The sequence below is a fragment of the Boleophthalmus pectinirostris genome, unplaced genomic scaffold (genome assembly GCF_026225935.1).
Source record: "Boleophthalmus pectinirostris isolate CB_2022bp ecotype Guang Dong unplaced genomic scaffold, ASM2622593v1 HiC_scaffold_14, whole genome shotgun sequence".
In the NCBI taxonomy this organism is placed as follows: Eukaryota; Metazoa; Chordata; class Actinopteri; order Gobiiformes; family Gobiidae; genus Boleophthalmus; species Boleophthalmus pectinirostris.
In genome coordinates this window covers 15,737,601-15,757,033 of record NW_026571047.1, presented here as the reverse complement: position 1 = coordinate 15,757,033, position 19,433 = coordinate 15,737,601, and the positions used below count along the sequence as shown (strand labels likewise).

Below are 19,433 nucleotides of genomic sequence, written 5' to 3'. Positions count from 1 at the left end.
GGTGGGGTCGCTGCTCGCCGCCTCTTTCCCGCACACTTAGCACAGTTCCTCGGGTCCGGGCAGCACCGACACATCGAGGAGAGGGGTCCTGCTGACCTTGTCAATATAGCAAATTATTGCCTACCAAAGGATACTGGATAGCACATGGTAAGAGGATTTTTGTTGAAGTTTGTGGATTCTGCAGTGCGTAGTATTGCTTCAAAACATTTGGCACCGTAGGCTACTAATTTGGATCTTAAACCACAGGATATGCTGTGAGGTCAGGGCCACCCTGGATTACTGTTATCACCTAAATGTTGAACCAGCGCAGATTGGCAGTCTGTAGAGATTAATTTATTCTTCAAACAAAGCATCCGACGTAAACAGATTCTGTCTGACAGGCGGTAATTTGTTTGGTTTACTGGAGTGAACTTGTCATTATGTCATGTTTGGGTCCACCTCAGACCACCTCTCAGACCTACTGACCCCCCCGGACAGATGGCTCACGTTTATGGCTATAGTAATCGTCAAACGTTTGAATGACGTTGAATGAGATTTGACAGAAAGGTTGAAAAGATTGAAAAGCAGGCCTAGCTTCGGTTTTGTGATGGGTAGCCTAATCTGTATTGATATGTTTTACTTGTTTGTGATGAGTGGTAAAATGAGACCTGGAGAGACGTCAGAATGTTGTATGAAGTTGGTCCAACACTTGCCACTCCTCTTTAATGATAGGCTGAGAGGGATATGTCTTTGGCCTCATTTCACTTCTCATTGAAGGATGGTTAAATTTTAGCCACATGATCCACACACAAGAGACAGTTATTTGGTTGGAACCACTGTTTAATAGTCTATATATAGTGGTTGCTCTGCCTGTTGTCATCTTTGGGGGGGGGGGCTATGTGTTGTTGCTTGGACCTGGCTGTGGTGCAGACAGAATTGGGTGGGAGGGGGGGAATTCTTGTGAAGAAGCTGCCAATTCCAGTACATGTCTGTAGTACCAACTGCAGGCCTAATCTCAGTGTGTGCAGGTGCCAGGTGGTACTTTTTTCAATGGTATTTTAAGATCATACACATTTTCTACGTAAATTATAGCCTAGAGATTAATCACATAGGTATAAAAAAAAAGTGACACATTGTCACATTTTCATGAATACTGTGTTAATTCGTGTTTTGAAATAACGATACATTTTTATAGTACAGAAAAGCAGTATTCAATGCAGTACTGCTTTTAATTAATTTAGTTAGTTATAGTGTTACTTTCTACCAGCAGTGACCCATCAAATGTATGCATGGCTAGAAGTGAAGGGTCTTGCATAAGGACACAACAGCAGCATGTGCTAGAGCCACTGCTGCTCCCAGACAGTTGCAGTGGTCTCCCGTCCAACTACTAACCGGGCTTAAATCTTCTTTCCAGATGAGACAAGATTGTGCATTCTCAAGGTGGTTTGGCACATGCAATTATGACATTTAAAGTCCTATATTACACAAAATTGTGCTTGTGAGCTTTAAGCCACATTATACTTACTTAGCTCCTCAAAAACATAACTGGAGTTGTGTTTTGTTTCATTTACACATGTTTGAGTATTATCAGTCTGTTTACATCCCCAAAGCTCAAAATGCTCTGTTCTACCGTGTGATGTCTTGAAGCAGTAGTTTTCAAGTTAACAGCTACATATTACCTTTTGTTCAGTAGAAATTGGCAATTCTAGGACTGAAATGATCCAAATAAAGATGTATGGAGTTTAAAAACACCGTGGACCACTTCCGGTATTACCACATGACATCACAAGGTGGAACAGTGCTTTCCATTTGCGAAAAGTAAGCATAAATATACAAGGTTTGTGTGTTAAACAGGTGTGAATGAAACAAAACACAACTCCAGGTATGTTTGTGAGGAGGAAACATTATAACAGAGGGGTCAGCAGTAACACCAAAGTAGCTTACTATTCTCTTGGCATCCCATAGAACTTGGATGGTCCATCAAAATGGTTTATCTATGTTTGTCTTCATAGCGCCACCTCCTGTCATCTCCTCAGATTCATATCTCAGACTGACTCCTTTAAGCACCACATGCATGCAGCACACAATCCAGAGCCTGTGTGTCTGAAATACACACCGGCCAATCTGTGGGGGACATGTCCAGCCCCAGCAGAGAGACAGAGGCAGGATATTAGGACTGGCTTATCAGTAACCCAGGCTTAATCAAACCTTGTCCTCAGCTCCTTAACTTTTTATTACTCTTACACAAGGGGTTTGTTCAGTGCAGACAATACAATTAGAAAGAGGGATATGCCTTTAATTACACTTCTAATGATTAATGTTTGAGTACAGAAAAGTGTAGTGTTGTTCTTTAGTCACTTGCCACTCCTTGCTTGATAGGTTTCACTGGGAAGGGCGTCTGGCAAAAACAGGCCTAACAAATTCAAATATTACTTTAATCAGATGTTACGGTATTGTACATTAAGAGTTCTTTGGGTTAATGCAGAGTTAGCAATTCCATAGGTTAATAATTCTACACTTGCTGTAGTATTTTGCAAATCTACAAAGTACCTTTAAAGGGCCTATATTATATTATTTTCTGATCTATGTTATAATGTTGTTTCCTCATCAAAAATACACAACTGGAGATGTGTTTTGTTTCATCCACACATGTTCTTCTCTCAAACAGAAAACACTCGACTCCACCTTGTGATGTCATATGGTAATACAGTAAAGTGCTCCACTGTGTTTTCAAATGCATACACCTTCACGGGAATCATTTGGATAATTTTTGCTCTGGAATTGCTAATCTCTACTAAACTAAAGTTAAAGATATGTTATTATGTTCTTTTTACAGACCAAGACTTTGTTTTCATACCTGATAGTTTAGACTGCTCACTAGCGGTCTTCCTCAGAGTGGTCACGTGATGTTGCTGTAATGTGTCTGGTCAGCTGATTTATACAGGTTTTGGCACTGTCTTCCTACCGGTGGAGGAAGGATGACAGTGCCATCTGAAGTCCAACTTCCTCAGGACAGTATCCCAGCCCCCTCGTCCCGGTTTATAGTCTCGTGGGCATGTTTCCGTAATTTGATTGAATCTTTAATCCAGTGACGATGTTTGCTCCACCCAGTCCTTAATATTGTTCTCTCTTTTACAGTGGTCAACTCAAATCGGCCATCTCTGACCATTGTAAAAGAGAAAACCACATTATGGAACAGAGCATTTTGAGCTTTGGAGATGTAGACAGACTAATAATGCAGGGTTACTCAAATATGTGTGAATGAAACAAAACACAACTCCAGGTATGCTTTTAATGAGGTAACAGCTTTTGAACATAGCTTAAAGCTCTCAAGAGTCAATTTTGCTTCATATAAGACCTTTAAAAGTAAAAGATATTTTTCATAACTGATTTCTTGTAGCTTCCTTCCACCTGTTACTTGGTAAGAACATGCCCACATCCCACATTTGACCCAGTGGTTGAGAACAAAAGCATTAAGAGCCTCAGCCATTATCCTTGTTACCTTTCTAGCCAGCATACCACAGCACAGAGGCCGAACATATATTTTCTGTGTAATCTTGTGGTGACAGTTGAGAGCAGCGTGGTAGTCATAACACAGATTATTCTTTAACATAGTCATGGGAGAGTGAGGCATCTATTGTAGGAAATACTGCGGCTTCTGTATATAATGGACCATAATGAACCACCCTGAACACCTGTATTAAAGGGTCTGATTGTAAACAGTGAGTCACAAACGTGTTTTAGTTTGAACGGTTAGCCCTGCCCACTTAGTCCTCCTGTCACTCTGATCACTGAGAATCAGCTGTCAGGGATAGACTCACGCTGTTACTAACTGGATAAAAAATGGTGTCTGGCAGTGGCTTCCTGTACTTGTTCTTATCCACCAAATGCATATTATACTAGCATGTCTTAAAGTCTCATTATTTACTAAATTAGCTTCTTTTACAATACATTGCTTAATATAAAGTACATTTATCTTAACTGGAATAAATTAAATTCAGGTTCACAACATTGGCTTTAAAGGTCCAATATTACACAGAATTTGCTCTTGTGAGCTTTAAGCCATGCTACAATGCTTTTACCTCCTCAAAAACATACCTGGAGTTGTGTTTTTTTTCATTCACTCATGTCTGATTAACCCTTTATTATTAGTGTATCTACGTCTCCAAAGCTCAAAATGCTCTGTTGCTTGTGATGTCATGTAGTGGTAGTTTTCAAGTTAATGGCTACCTTTTACCTTTTGTTCTGTAGAGATTGGCAGTTCCAGAGCTGAAGTCACCCAGGTGATTCTAGTGAAGGTGTATGGAGTTTAAAAACATAGTGGAGCACTTCCTTCCTTTTAATCAAACAACGCCTTGTATGTTTTTGATGAAGGACCAACATTATAACATATGTGTAAGACTGACCCTTTGATACTAATATGATACTAATGCATTATAGCATATGGGACATATTTGAATAGTAATTCAAATGTGTGTATGGAAACATTAGAGCACTGTTAAAATGAAAAGTTTAGAATATGACAAATTCATGTTTTTTTTTTCTTCTTCTAGGTGTGTCATCATGTGTGGTGAGGTCCATCTCTCACTGTTCTCGTTGCTGCTGCTTTCCCAAGGTCAGCTAATAATATTTGTTTCTCACTCTCAATTTTGGAATTTATTACAACAAAGTTTTTATTTGAAAGTTTTTATTTTGTTTCATTTTCAACTAGTTTCTTTCTTCAATGCCCTGTGTGTCTTTTGCTTTGAACCTGATGTCTTAAACTTCCACTTTGCAAGGAGTCCTCATTTTGTCTAGAATGATTTCCTGCGCATTTCCAGTTGTGTTTATGGTGTAGTAGCATATTGGACGTTGGAGAGCTGGTATTTACCCTGCGGCAGAGACAGGAGTCTTGGGGTCATATAATCTCTGGTTGTTTTTAAAAATGACAGCTTTAGCACCATCTCAAGTATTTATTAGTGAGTGTTTTAAAACTTTGAACTTGGAAACCAGACTGTTCCAACACCATGGACATCCACCTCCTGTGCTGACAGGGTGGATAACATGTTGGAGCTTCTGACCACAGCTTGTAAAAGACACAAGAAATTTGATTTCACTTTTAGATCCAAGAAAAGTTGACTAATTTTACAGTTTTTGCACTAAAATAACTTGCATGATTCTTTATTTAAGTACAACAATAGATTGAGTTGTCAGTTGTTTTTTTCCTATCATTTTGGGTTAGTTTTTCCAAACATTCCATAGGGGTGGGCATTAGGTCATTCTTAATAGTTTATACCTCTAATTCTATCATTCAAGGCTATTTGCTCTGAAACATAGATTACAAGTTATACTGCCAGTCATTTTGCTGGGGGCTGTAGAGAAACAGACTGAGCCATTGCAATAAAAAAGGTGAAACTTTCACTGAGAGGCCAGAGGAGTGAACTGTCTGGACTGACAACTAAATTAAGGACAGATGAAAGAAGCAGCTGAGCGCAGAGTTGGACGTTAGCAGGTGGTACTACGTTCTCATGCAATTTGAGCCAATTTGTGATTTATTTAACTGCTGACAACTGTATTTCTTCATCTCTTTGAATTTATCTGTTTGAGATCTTGAAATATAATAGCCCTATTGGAAAAGATGTAGAATTGTTTCCATATGGACATGTATGTTAATATCTGTGTTAGTTTAGACCATCGCTATACTAATTGTACCACCAAGACACAAATAATATTTTCATATTTTATTTTGTATATTATTCTTCCCCATGGCAAACCTCTTGAACCATATTATCCCTCACTTGTCATAATATTACCATTGAAACATACTGAAGCAAAGAGCCAATATACCGTACAATTGTTTTGCCTGAAATGCTCGAAATTATTAGCCAGGCTGGCACCACCTAGTGCCTCCGCTTTCATTTCTCTCCAGCGACTCTGTCAGGAATCAAAATACACTAGACAGTTCGCAAAAACCCCAGAAGTGCGAGTTTGGGCACCAGCCAATCAGCGAAGAGCCATACATTCAGTGTTGTCAATGATGAAAGCCAGAACAAAGAGAGTGTTAGGTGAATTTCATCAAGGGGAAAGACGCTATTGTCCTTCTTCCTACGGGATTTGGGAAAAGCTTAATATACCAGTTAGCCCTGTTAGGGGTACATTACATATGTCATGACCAAATAACAGCGATTGGTTAAATGATAAAAAGTACCTGCCTACCGTCGAGCGAACAAATCCTAATGCTGCGAGGTCAGACGGTTTCTACAAAGTGAAACCGGCTGATGAATCAGGCTACCAAATTATAGCATTAATCCTGTCTTATCTATCTATCCTTTGTTCAGTTATAGTTGTTTTTATTGCTCAAACATAACTTTGGAAAAAACATGCATTCTTACTGTGAGCTTGGTTGCCCCTCTACAGATCTTACCTTTTGTCTTGGTCAGGTAGCATCACCCACTTGTCTCCTTCAGATAGATCAATTTATTGCCATACTGTTGAACACTGAAGGCAAAGCAATAATATATCTATGCAGATAAGCAGGCTACAAAAAAGTTACGTAGTGGACCTTTAAATAAATATTTATATATATACTTATTGGTTCATCATGTTTGACAAATGGTTCATCTCAAGAGATTAACTGTTTTGACCCAAACAGTCTCGAGATGACCCCAAACAGGTGTTCTCCCTGCCCCAGTACTTTCTGATGATTATTTTTGTTGTCATTTTTATTATGGAGAAAGCTAATAAACCATTTTCCTTTTTGTTTTTCTCACATCCTACAGCATGAGAGCCATCCAAGAATTATAGAGATTTTGGCAGGGTCAAGTCAGGGTTAGTACTAAATTTCAACCATGGCTTATTATTATAATTGTAAGCTCTTGGAAGATTCGTTTGATGTTTTCAGTACCTCAGCTCGTATTTCCTTTCTTCTTCCTCCACTCCTGACATCTGACAATATATCATCCATTTTTAACCAGTTACCTTATGCTAAACTTAATTGCTGATGACAGTGTGTGGTGTGTGTCCATTGTGATTCAAGACAGAAAGGTTCACAAGTGCAGAGTTTGTGAAATCACTCAGGCGATCCAATCTTTGTACTGGACAATGTCTCCGTGACCTGGCTGCTATTGTTGCTGTGGGAAACAGGGGCGTGTCTGCAAGTCTGACAGATTCTGAAAATACCAATCTAACCGAGTAACATTATCTACATCCTGAACGTAATAAAGTGGACAGTGAGTGTATGTCTAATGAGCTTCAATAATAAGAGTAAACAACGGTGACGCTATAGGCAGACGAAAAATATAGTTTTAATAGAGGTGCAAAGGATGATTAGTCTAACCTTGATTTAAGGGGCTAAATGAGATTAGACTACATTTTATGATAGTGCTGCGATATTAGGAGTAGTTTACGCATATCAAGAAATCTTAATCACTTTTAAAATATGATTAATTGTGAAAACTAATTTATCTCTATCGCTCAGTGTCAACACATTAAACATTTTGCTATGTCTTAATATTTTTTTTTCTGTCTTTCTCCATCAGTTCACCAAGTGGCTTTGGTACAGGAGATCCAGACCAGTCATGACAACATTAACAAGATCAATGCAGCAGGAGAGAGTGAGCATTTTATATTTACTGCATCATGTACTGCATCAATACATGTCTAAATTAAAATCAGAAACATTGATTTTTTTTTTTTATCATCTGCATTCCTTCTACTCAGCTGTGCCATTAGTTCCAAAGGAGTGATTTCAAATATCGCACATTTTCCTCTCCATAATAGTTTTATGAATTTGTTGCTAGAAAAAGAAAATGTAGTCTCCTCATTCTCCACAGTTCTTCTTCTTTCTGTAGAAATGTATTGTTTCCGCTTTGCTACGGCTCATTGGCAAACTAACCATGGCAATCCCATATGCACCCATTATATTGTAATAGGATTTGGAGAATGCACTGATTGAACTGAAGTTTGCCTTATGTTGGCTCTTCATTTTGTGTGTGAAGTGATGAAATGTTCAGCTGCCATGGACATTCTGTTCCTCCTGGATGGGTCCTACAGTGTGGGCAAAGGCAGTTTTGAGAGATCCAAGCACTACGCCATAAAACTCAGTCAGGCTTTAGACATTGGGCCAGATAAGGTTAGTATCCTGTTAACTTGTATTTCATTTCTCTCTCTTATATTAACTGTTTACTAAAATTATTTTCTGCAGGTTCGAGTGGGTTTGATTCAGTTTGGATCCATCCCTCATTTGGAGATTTCTCTAGACAAATACACCACCAAGCAAGAACTAAAGAAGCACATGAAAAAAATAACTTACAGGTATACACAAGAACAGTATTTTATGGCACGTGTTGCAATCACAATTTTCTGAATGTATATAAATATAGTGCAGATGTTTGGAGGATTTTTTATTAAACTCCCTCACCACAACTCAAACCATATCTAATACTGTGAGGAAAGGAAAACAAATTATTTTCAGATTAGAGCAGCCGGCTCCACTCCTGGTGGTCAGTGGTCATTCAAGTAGAGAGGAATTTGAGAAAACAGGTCAGTTGGAATGTCTGTATGGGTTGGTACATTAGGTCAATTTTATAGCAAGTGGACATTTTTTTCATATTTGCGTTTTTGACCTATAGTCCCATAGTACTTGTATACATATTATGCATACACAATTATAAAAAAAACGTAACATAATCTGACCATAAAGAACTGACTTAGTTGGAATTACATTATCAAACACCTACACAGGTCCATGAACACTCATATTGATTGCAGGCTCTTGAAAATGTGTTGTTTAAATACAGTTTTCAGACAATCTTTTTTTTTTTTTTTTTTTACACTGTTTACTAATGTGTGCATTGTGTCACCATGCTAACTCCTTAGCATTTACCATTAGAGATATATGTGCAACACCCACAGCATGATTTCACAGCAAAGTATCAATACAAGACACTATTGATGTCCTTTTGATTGTTGTTCATTTCCACTCTTTACTCTGCACAGCAAAAGAGTATCCAAACTACTGTACAGTACCAGCTCCTGTGCTTTTGGTGATCTGACAGGTTTGGATTGTTAGCTTTTCTGATTAGAGAAAAGACTATAACAACAAGCAACCTTTCACTCTGATCAATAGGTCAATTTGAAATCACAGAATCACACCATATCAACATGTAATCCATACATTATAAAATGAATAAATACATAATTGCAGCCAAATGAAAAATAATTCACTTTTTACTACAGAGGTGGCAGCACACAGACCGGCCTGGCTCTGAAGTACATCCTGAGAAAAGGTTTCCAGGGTGGTCGGAATTCGTCAGACGTGGCGCGAATCACCATCCTCCTGACAGACGGACGGTCCCAGGGCAATGTGGTCCAAGCAGCTGCTCAACTGAAGGAGAATGGAGTGGTGCTGTTTGCTGTGGGACTGCGCTATCCCAGGTACAATATCAATTTGACAAGGAAATGCTATATAAATGCTGTCATAACACAAAAATTTAACACACTGCTGCAGAAGGACAATATTTCAACAATAACAATAAGGAGAGGTGTTACAACATGTCTTGGTTGAGGTTCAAATCTAGCACAACACGTGAATTGTTTGTTTTGCTGTAATTTTTAATAGTTTTATTTATAGATATCAGTCATCTTGATATTTAGATTTTGTAGATATCCAGAAAAACAATTGTGATATTATCAATTTTTCGATATACAGTATTTTCCTATTTATACAATACTGTAACATAGGTTTTAATTGTTTTGTTGTTTTACCATGTGTTACTACTTCTGAAAATGTCCAGATTTGTCCTGTTATTGTGATCTTTCAGTATCAATAGCTGTTGTATTAATGTTTATGTCAACCCAGTAACTACCACTATCTTCATATTGTTAATGAATGGATGAATGTGGGTGTGTGCTTTTCAGGTGGGAGGAGCTGCATGATATGGCCAGTGAGCCCGTTGAGAGCCATGTGTTTTTTGCGGAGCATTTCTATGACGCCATCAATGGCCTTTACACCACTCTGACCACGTTTTCTGTCTGCAGTGCAACGCCCAGCGGTATGCGACACCTTTTACGTTTCTATAAATATGTGTAACATCTTTTAACATTATGACCACTTATTATTTTTCATCATAGCACATCCTGAACTGTGGCTAGAATCGGTATCTGGTACTTTTGCATTTGTCTCTGTAAACATATTTATGCTAATATAATGTGCTATTGACATGGCAGCAACTACTACACATAACTGTGGTTTGATTTTACATGTGTGCATAACTAAGGAGTACTTTGTAACATTTCTGGTGGAGGGTCTGCCACCTGCTTATCTCCATGAAAATATTATTGCTTTGTCTGGAATGTTTCACAGTATTGCATTAAACCTTTTATCACCAAACCAAGCTACAGGTCAGATCTGTGAAGTGGCAACCCCGCTCACAGTCAGAATGCCTGTTTTTCGATGTATTTTTGAGCAATAACTCAATCTGTAATTGAATTACTGTAAGGTAGATGTCATACTGTGGAACATTCCAAGCAGAGTAATGACATTTTCATAGAAACAAGAATGTAATGGACCAACTACCGAAAAGTAACACAATGCACCTTTAAGCTGTTACCAGTATTTGTAAAAAAAAATCATGTCGGTTGCATGTTTGAGACTCGATAACAGAGAAATTGTCATTCTGTTAATATACCAAATTTGTATTTGTGTCTAGCTCATGGTTTTGTCCTTTGCTTGTCCTTCAGGTTGTCAGGTGGAGTCGTTCCCCTGTGAGAGGAAGACATTAGAGACAGTCAAAACGCTGCAGGGAAACTTCATGTGCTGGAAAGGCTCCAAAGGCTTCTCTCCATACACGTCTCTCTGCCCATTCTACAGGTGAGAGGAGGACAAGTAACTGAGCCAAGAAACAGCAATTCCTTTTTAAAGATTTTCTGTACTTAAGCAAAACAAATGTAAAGAATACAAATTTATTGAGTTTTAAAGAAAACTAATGGATTCTGATCGCGTAGTTAACATTGTTTACTATGTAAAACTAAAGTGTACCTTACTTGTTTTTTAGCTATAGCAAGGCTTATAAAAGACATCAGACAGTCTGCCATCGAACTATTTGCCCAGGTAATGCCTATGTACATGTTCACCCAATCAGTAATAATATAATTTATACATGTTTACATTTTCCATTTATTTCTGCAGATCCTTGTGACTCCCAGCCATGTCTGAACGGGGGGACCTGTGTGTCTGAGGGACCAGAGGGGTACCACTGTGTGTGCCCCCCTGGGTATGGAGGACACCCGCACTGTGGTTAGTGGCACTGTGGACATTTACAGAGATAACTGTTTTTTTTTTCTAATTTTGTAATCATTACCAACTTGTTTGCATATTCTAAAAATGCTAATTTGTTAGCTAGTGTTCTCACAATCTTAAAATTACACATTTCATTTTAATATTAAGGAAAATGCTTGATGCTGACTGTGATTATGTACTGTGAAATTATGAAACACCATTTTGTTGTTCAACAGAATATTATTATTTTTTATACAAAATAAGAGCTCTTTATGTAATATCAACATTATGTGGTCTTATATTATTGCTGATGTAGATCTAGATTCTAGACCTTTACAAGAAATGTCCAAAGTAGTACTTCCTGCTTGAATGAATACCTAGTTTGAATAATAGTTTGAGGATTGATTAGTATCTGCGTATTGATTATTATCACATTCCTACTGTCAGTCCCACCATTGAGCATGATGTCCTATTTGAAAGACAACAGGAATTTCAGATTTAATACATGAAACCACATAAAGATGCTAAAGCACAAACTGAAGTTACTAATGTTCCTCTTCTTTTTAGCTCCTGCCATCTCTCTGGATTGTTCGGTCGACCTGCTCTTCTTATTGGAGGGATCATCCACATTAACACTGGAAGGCTTCCTCCGACTCAAGTCCTTTTTAAAACGATTCCTCCAAACTGTGATGGCCAACGATACTCCCAGTAAAATTGGCCTGGCTGTATTTGGTGGAGAGACCAAAGTTGAAGCCCAAGTCGGAGCATTTAAGGGGGATGTCAAGGGTCTTCTCCGAGCTGTGGATGCTCTTCAGCCAGTGGGAGGGGAGGCCAAGACTGGACAAGCTCTCCGCTACGTCACACGCCATGGTTTTCTAAGCCCGCAAGTTTTCACAGATGTTACAGATGATTTGCCCAGAGTTGTGGCCCTGATAACTGCTACCCCCTCCGCGGATGACGTAGTGGAACCATCCAAATATGCACGGGACAGGGAGATATTTATGGTTGGAGTTGGCCCAGAAGATTTAAAGGGACAACTGAACAATATTACGGGAAACCCACAGAGGACGCTCACGTACTCCACACCGGACTGGTTCAATGCGAAGATACCAGAGCTAAAGGCCAAGATCTGCAGTGTGGACATTCAAGGTACTTTGAAATAAAAAAATATATATATACATATATATTACATTAAAGAAATTATGTAATAAATTTGTTAGTAATTTCACAATCAACAGACAAAACTACAATTTGAGAAAAATAAAAGTTTACAAAAGCCATATCCTGCTGTTAAGAAGTCACTGTGATCAGAATCTTAGTTTTATATATAAAGTGCTAATTTTACTGCAGTCATAATAATCATATAATCAACAAGTCAACAACATTTCCCCTGCTAAAGTCTGACATGTACATTATATTCAGACTTTTTGACAGACACCAGTGAATGCATTTATCAGTTCGATTTATCGCAATACCACATCTCAAGATATTATAGTATTTATAAACTTGGCTAATGTGTAATCCTTTAGCATTTGTGAGTAATAATGATATCTGCGTGTTTTATAGGTTGTTTGGGCCAAGCTGTAGACCTCGTATTCGCCGTGGACGCCTCTGGAGGTGTGGGCAAAGATAACTTTCCCTCTCTGCGTGACTTTGTGAGCAGCCTCACCGTGCAGTTCGACATCAACCGTGATGTGGCACAGATGGCACTGGTCACTTACGGGCGACGCGCTGGGACTATCTTTAATCTGGACACGCACGAGACCGGCTCTTCCATCCTCAAAGCTGTGCAGGAGGCAAACTACATAGGAGGCGTGGCTTCTACTGGTGCTGCTCTCCTTCACGTCCACTCCAATGTCTTGACCGTGGCCAAAGGGGCGCGGCCGGGGGTCAACAAAGCCGTGGTGGTCCTGACCGATGGGTCCAGTGGGGAGGATGCGGTGGTCCCGGCGCAGAAGCTCAGAGACAATGGAGTTTCTGTGTTTGTGATTGGAATAGGGGACGTGCAGAGGGAGAGGCTGCTGCCCATCGCTGGGTCAGAGGAGCACATGATCTCTGTGTCATCCTACGATGATCTGAAGTACTTTGAGGACGTGCTGGTGCAGATGGTGTGCACAGGTAAAGCAGTTCTGTCAGTTCTGTTGTTTTTGAAATATCAATGGGTAAATTTACCTGGTCAGTAAAAAATTTGACAACTAGAATAATCACATAACCCTTTTGTACACACAACATATTTTTGGTTAGTGTTTCATCTTTTTTATGTTTCATAGTGCACTTTGAGCTTTTTGCATATGTTTTTCAAATGTGGTTAACTACAAATGGCAAATAAACTAACCTAACCTACTTGCACCAAAGAAATAAAAATAAAAAAGATCAAGATGTCATGTCAGTTAATCAATGGGTTTAGAGTAATTGTATTTGGAAGACAAAGTACAATTGATTTCATTTTCAATATTGAAATATACTATTTAACTATATAAATATATATATAAATATTATACTTATTAAATATTTAAGTCTAAATATCCTCAAATAAAGAATGCATTTCTCTCTGTCTTTAATGACTTGATCACTTCTTGATTATGAGTGGTAATTACTGAATAGTCAAAACAGAACATTATACATTTCAGAGGTGAAAAAGCCAGTGAACCTGTGCAAGCCCAACCCTTGTATGAATGATGGGCTCTGCATCACACTGACTGGAGGAAGCTTCCGGTGCCAGTGCCAAGGCTACGAGGGACCACACTGTGAAACAAGTCAGCCCAATTATATTATATCATTTTAGTTTGTTTGTCTGTGGCCTTGATGTATTTGTTTTATTATTTTCTATGTTTGTGTTTTTAGAAAGCAGCAGGTCATCCAGAGGAGATCAGCCCAAACCTGCAGGCCTGAAGAAGAAGAGTCGACAGAAGAAGAGCCATAAGGAGCTGCTGCATCACTACAAACAGCACCGCAGACAGAGACGCACACGCCAATGAGAACACAGACACATGGACATTATTTTATATAAGGGAGTTAAAGGGAAAACATGCTACTGTTATTGTGTTATTTAAGCCTCCACTCAAGTGCCTTGATTTTCTATTAAACTACTGAATACGTCATAGCTCACTGTATAAATATATGTATTTTGTATGCAAACAACTAAGACTGAAATATATGGTGCCAAAAAAATACATGTCCAATTTTCTCTTCCTTCCGGGGTTATTATCAGTAATTTCACTCCTCCCGATGGCCTTCATTTATAAGACCTATAGACATACACAAAGAGTACACTATTACTACTGCCTAGGGTGACCAGATTTTCTAAATTCAAAACTGGGACACACCCTGGTTGGAGTGGTATAAATGAAACTGTGAAAAGAGCGCGTAACATTGTCTATTCTCGACTCACTTGTGGGTCAGTCTATACTTGAGGGACTTCCGTCGGTGCACTTTGTTGCCTTATGGTCATTTTCAAGCACTGGACTTCTGTTTTTTAGCTAAACAAATGACAATTTATTATCTTTGTTGTTGGCAAAGATCACACTGGTCAAAAATAGGGACACCGGGGACTTTACTTGTAAAAAAAACTGGGACAAATCACTGGTTTTGGGAAAATCTGTTGGGACGCCAGGTCACCCTATTACTGCCCCATGTGAAATGTGACAAGACACTTAAGTTAATAATTTGTTAGTGATGTCGAAAACTGTTAACATACATAAAAGTTAGACCAGGGTTGTTATCAGTATATTTTATTTGAATAAAAAGTGCATTTTAGCTAGCAATACAAGCCAATGGCTAATGGTCTAAATATATTTACATCTTGGCTACCAGCATATATGAACCAAGCTACAATCTAAAGTGTACAAAGAAACATTTCAAGAGGAAGGCTGGTTTCTATGTCTTTAGTGGCCATAAACCCTTATTGAAATCCCAATGTGGAAATGGATGAAACAGTAGTTACTGGCTACATTTACATCACACCAGTGTTGTCCAATGGCTCTGGATCAGACAACATTTTGACCACAACAGCTGTTTGGAGTTCAAGGGAGATACTGTACAAGAAATCTGTCAAACATTGCATCCTTATTGTTGGTGTTACATTTGCCAGAAAACCGCAGGTGCAGGGGGCATTTCCAAGTTCAGGTCAATGTTGAGTGGAGCAGTGGTTGAATCCAACAGATGAGCAGCTGTAGCTCTGATGAAGTATAAGTCTACCATCTGTTTGTATAATGTTTATATTAGACTGGTGGTCACAACTTGTCTGATCTGTGAAGTAATGTAAGGAGCTTTGACAATGTTATCTTTCGCAGTTCATAGGAATTTCAAAGATTCTCAAGTGGTTGACATTTTCTCCCATTCCTGTCAAGATATAAACAATTTTAGTTACTGTAGATCATTTTATCATTTATTTTGCCATATGAGTGATTTTGAATAATTAGTTAAATAGTTAATTGGTCAGCTAGTTTATTAGACTAACCTTAGCTTTCTGTAGAACTTTGCCTTTTGTTGCCATTATAGAGGCCGGTCTGTTTTTCAGCACTGATGCGGAGTTGACAGGAGAGGCTGGATCTCCACTCACAGTACTGTTGGAAGCTTTGGGCGTTTGGTATGGGGATGATGATGATGTGGACAGGTGCACAGATGGTGGAAGTGTTGCAGTTTTAGACTACAGACAAAATGCAGATGTGAGATCAATAAATGTGTTTATGGAAGAAAATAGTGTAGTTGAGCTTGTATACAGGCAAATGCAGCTGTTGCTTAACTTTTTTTTTTTGGAAAAAAAAAAAAAAAAAAATGACCTGGTTCTTTAAATTTTGTATTATTACTTTTTTTTTTTTACTATTCAAAGAGTAAGGATATGTTTTTTGGATGGTTTGGATAAGTATTTTTAAACCTTTTCCTAACAGAGATCAATAGCTCAAAATGTGTTTCTTCAATTTGAGAACATCCTGATGATACAACTGTATTTTTGTTTTAGTTTTATTATACTGATTTTGTATCAATAGTTACACAGTAGCTAGCCTTTAATGGTTGGGTCTGAATGAATAAAAGAATGGAATTAATTTATGGAAATTTTTAGTTATTGTTAGCCTCATAGCATATTTTTTTTTTATGATTTCTGCAAAATACCAAGAACTAGCAAACTTTGCTATGTGTCCATAAGATGACTGATGCAGTTTGTGTTTTCTTGGCCATAAAAATCTTTCTAACTGGTCAAGGATGGAGCCAATGACACAATGAGATAGAAAAACTCATTTTGGACAAAAAAATGACTAGAGCAGTTATGCTGTGAGGCTAATATAACCCGACTTGGGTGTGTACTGTTGAGCTGTATTCTATGAGCTCATATGGGCTGTGGTCCTGACCGTGTCCTGGAGGTCCAGTGTGGTTCCCAGGGTGAAGGGTCCGGACTCGGCCTTCTTCAGATTCTCTTTCACCTCCACCAGTTGCAGCTCCACCTCCACCCTCCGCCTCTCTGCCTCCCGGCTCGCCTCATCCATCTGCTTTAGACGGGTCTCTAGTGCAGCTTGCTGTTTGGGGTCTGACCAAAACATAGCAAGAATGACAGTAGGATTTTAACACTACTGACACTTGCAAACTTGTAACAGTGTTAATGTATATGTTCTTTGCTGGATGTTAAAGCTTTCCTATTTATTTAATTGCATTTTTTGTTAATATATAAATTTGGATTTATTCAATTTACTGTTGTGTATTTAAAACACAAAAGTAGGTATTTTATATATTTATCTTATTATATATCTTTTAAGGTAAAGTTAAACTATTTTATTTGGTTGAGGTATATCTTTCAGATGTACCTTGGCATGCAGTGAGCTCCTCTTTGACTTCGCTCCTCTCTTTCTTCAGTTTGGCCAGACTGCTCCTCACCTCCTCCCTCTCTCTCTCCAGGCGCTCTCGCTCTTCCCGGTATCTCCTCAGGTCAGCTTCAGTGCGGTTCTTCCCCAGTTTACCCTCCACTGTGCTATGGGAACCTAAAAAGACATGAATATACACACAAATCAGTATCTTGTTTCATTTGAGTCTACTGATCTGCCTTTGAATGTAAGTATATGCAACAGCCACTAGATGGTGCTATTGCAAAGTGAAAACATATGACGCTAGGGGTTTCTAACAATACACTGCCTTAAAAGGCTAAATGTAAACAGCAGGTTTGTCAGTTTCCTAGAAGCAACTTTATATTTTGTTTCTTGAGAAAAGAGAGTAGTAGTAGATTAGAACCTATATGAGTACAATCAGTAGTATCAGTAATTGCATAAGTGTTATTAATAGATGTACCAATGCATATTCTTTTCTTTAAATGAGTGGAATTAGGCCTAATTTAGTAAAAGTGTTTTGAAATTGCAGTACTTTAGTATATACCTTAAATACTTTGTAAAGGTCTATATCAAGTATGTTAAAAAACAATACAACATATAATAATATATATAATAATATAATCAGCATAAATGTTGAACAAACTTGGACCCTGCTGATCCTCATGCATCACATTGTGGTATTTCCTCACCTACAGAATGAGTCTTTGGCCTCTCTGCCCCGTTCATGTTTTTGGCTCGGGGTGTTTGAGGGCTTTGATGTCCTGTGCTGCTTTGGCCTGGCGCAGCTGGACTCAAGAAGCTTTTACTGATCTGTCCCACGGTGCCCCTCCTCAGACTCTCCTGATTTTGGGGCGATGACTTCAGTGTTTTTTCCTGTGACTGTGATGGGACTTGTGTTTGGGAGGGCTCCTCTGGGGTGTTTGGTTCATTTAATACTGGCACTGTTTCAGATGGGGTGGGTGTGCTGACCTGTAATCATTCAAATATGTGATGTACAAATGTTACACAATGTCACACAAAAACTATTTTCAGGTCTATGTTATGTTGTTTCTTCATCAAAAACATATCTGGTATTGTGTTTTGTTTAATTTGCACAAATCCTGCTTATTTAGTTCTTCTCACAAACAGAAAACACTCCACTTTGTGATGTCATGTGTAATACAGGAAGTGTTTCACTGTGTTAAACTACATACACTTTCACACACTACTTCATACACCTTCACAAGAATCATTTGGATAATTTTGTTAAAAAGTAGCTATTAACTTGAAAAGTACAGCTTCATGGTGGAACAGAGCATTTTCAGTTCTGGAGATGGAGACTAATGATGCAGGATTACTCAAACATGTGATTGAAACAAAACACATCTCTGCTCTTTCCATTCACATTTTACAAATTCTTGAGTTTGCAAATTTACAACTTTGACTTGTACAGTATATTGTATTCAGTTTAACAGTGATATCAAATATTAGTTACTACTTACCTCTATGGGCTCCTTGTGTTCTTCTATAGGCTCTGGGACAGTGACAGTGTCTTTGGCAGGTGAGTTCTTTCCACTCGTGTGTAAGAAGGAGCGTACAGGTATAAGGTCCAGGTAAATACTGCTGTCGGCATCTTCTGCTGTACCATTTGTGCTTTTTACACTTTCATATGTGTCACTGTTTTCACTTGTGTCTTTTTCTGTGGGTGTGTCCTCATTGTGCAGGGATTCAGTCTCTTCCACATCCTGAGAGACAACAGGACAAACATGTGACTAGAGTACTTAAGTTCTAGATGAAGATTTCATTTGTAGGGGAAGTTTAAACGTTAACTTTTATTTTTATATAATCAGAATAAGAATTTGAAAAAAATCTATATACATGAGGAATATATATATAAGAAATAATAACTGGAACAAAGCAAAAATACTCAAATGTAGTGTAAAAGTATAATAGATCAGAACAGTGCAGAAACATATCTAAATTTTTTTTTTTTTTTACAAACTAGACTTTGAAGTCACTCGATAACTGTTATGTTTTACTCAAAGTAAATTCTGGGTATAGTTGATGTTACTTGCAAAGTACAAAATTTTTCCTTTTGTACACATTCAAGATATTGCACAATCCTAGACATGAGTCCTAGACATGGGTTTGCATCACATTTTCTGTTATGGTACAATCATGACAACAGCAATGGTCTGAATTGTTAATTACTATAGCAACAGTCCTACTTTTTCATCACTTGTAACCCATGGATACAGCTTCTACTATACAACAGGTCAGTGATGATGGATTGACCATAAATTATACTGTACCTCAGGATCTGCAAGCGATGCTACGTCATCGTATAGTTCTTCAGAATTTTGGGAAAATGAGGGTGGGGTTTCCATGTAAGTATTGGGCTC

The 19,433-nt window shown here is 38.3% G+C and overlaps 2 protein-coding genes across 3 annotated transcripts in view; one reads left to right on the top strand and one right to left on the bottom strand.

Moving 5' to 3' along the window:
- The first annotated feature begins 34 nt into the window (after nucleotides 1-34).
- vwa2 (von Willebrand factor A domain containing 2) lies at nucleotides 35-14,394 on the top strand. Its single transcript, XM_055150370.1, has 14 exons — nucleotides 35-147; nucleotides 4,533-4,594; nucleotides 7,497-7,571; nucleotides 7,956-8,089; nucleotides 8,162-8,271; nucleotides 9,196-9,393; nucleotides 9,877-10,010; nucleotides 10,699-10,828; nucleotides 11,013-11,068; nucleotides 11,147-11,254; nucleotides 11,804-12,385; nucleotides 12,803-13,354; nucleotides 13,867-13,992; nucleotides 14,081-14,394. Exons 2-14 carry the CDS (start codon nucleotides 4,543-4,545, stop codon nucleotides 14,212-14,214), a joined length of 2,391 nt encoding a protein of 796 aa, XP_055006345.1. The 5' UTR covers nucleotides 35-147; nucleotides 4,533-4,542; the 3' UTR covers nucleotides 14,215-14,394.
- A 565-nt stretch (nucleotides 14,395-14,959) lies between these two features.
- The window catches only part of afap1l2 (actin filament associated protein 1-like 2), a 41,612-nt gene continuing 37,138 nt past the window's right edge, over nucleotides 14,960-19,433 (bottom strand). For both annotated transcript variants that reach the window (XM_020918390.2, XM_055150570.1), the window contains 7 exons: nucleotides 19,344-19,433; nucleotides 18,534-18,776; nucleotides 17,742-18,021; nucleotides 17,035-17,208; nucleotides 16,585-16,760; nucleotides 15,696-15,884; nucleotides 14,960-15,577 (listed from right to left, as the gene is read on the bottom strand). The exon at nucleotides 19,344-19,433 is cut by the window's right edge and continues 22 nt beyond it. In XM_020918390.2, coding sequence (XP_020774049.2) covers nucleotides 15,551-15,577; nucleotides 15,696-15,884; nucleotides 16,585-16,760; nucleotides 17,035-17,208; nucleotides 17,742-18,021; nucleotides 18,534-18,776; nucleotides 19,344-19,433 — 1,179 coding nt within the window. In that variant the 3' untranslated portion in view covers nucleotides 14,960-15,550. The remainder of the gene's footprint in view (nucleotides 15,578-15,695; nucleotides 15,885-16,584; nucleotides 16,761-17,034; nucleotides 17,209-17,741; nucleotides 18,022-18,533; nucleotides 18,777-19,343) is intronic.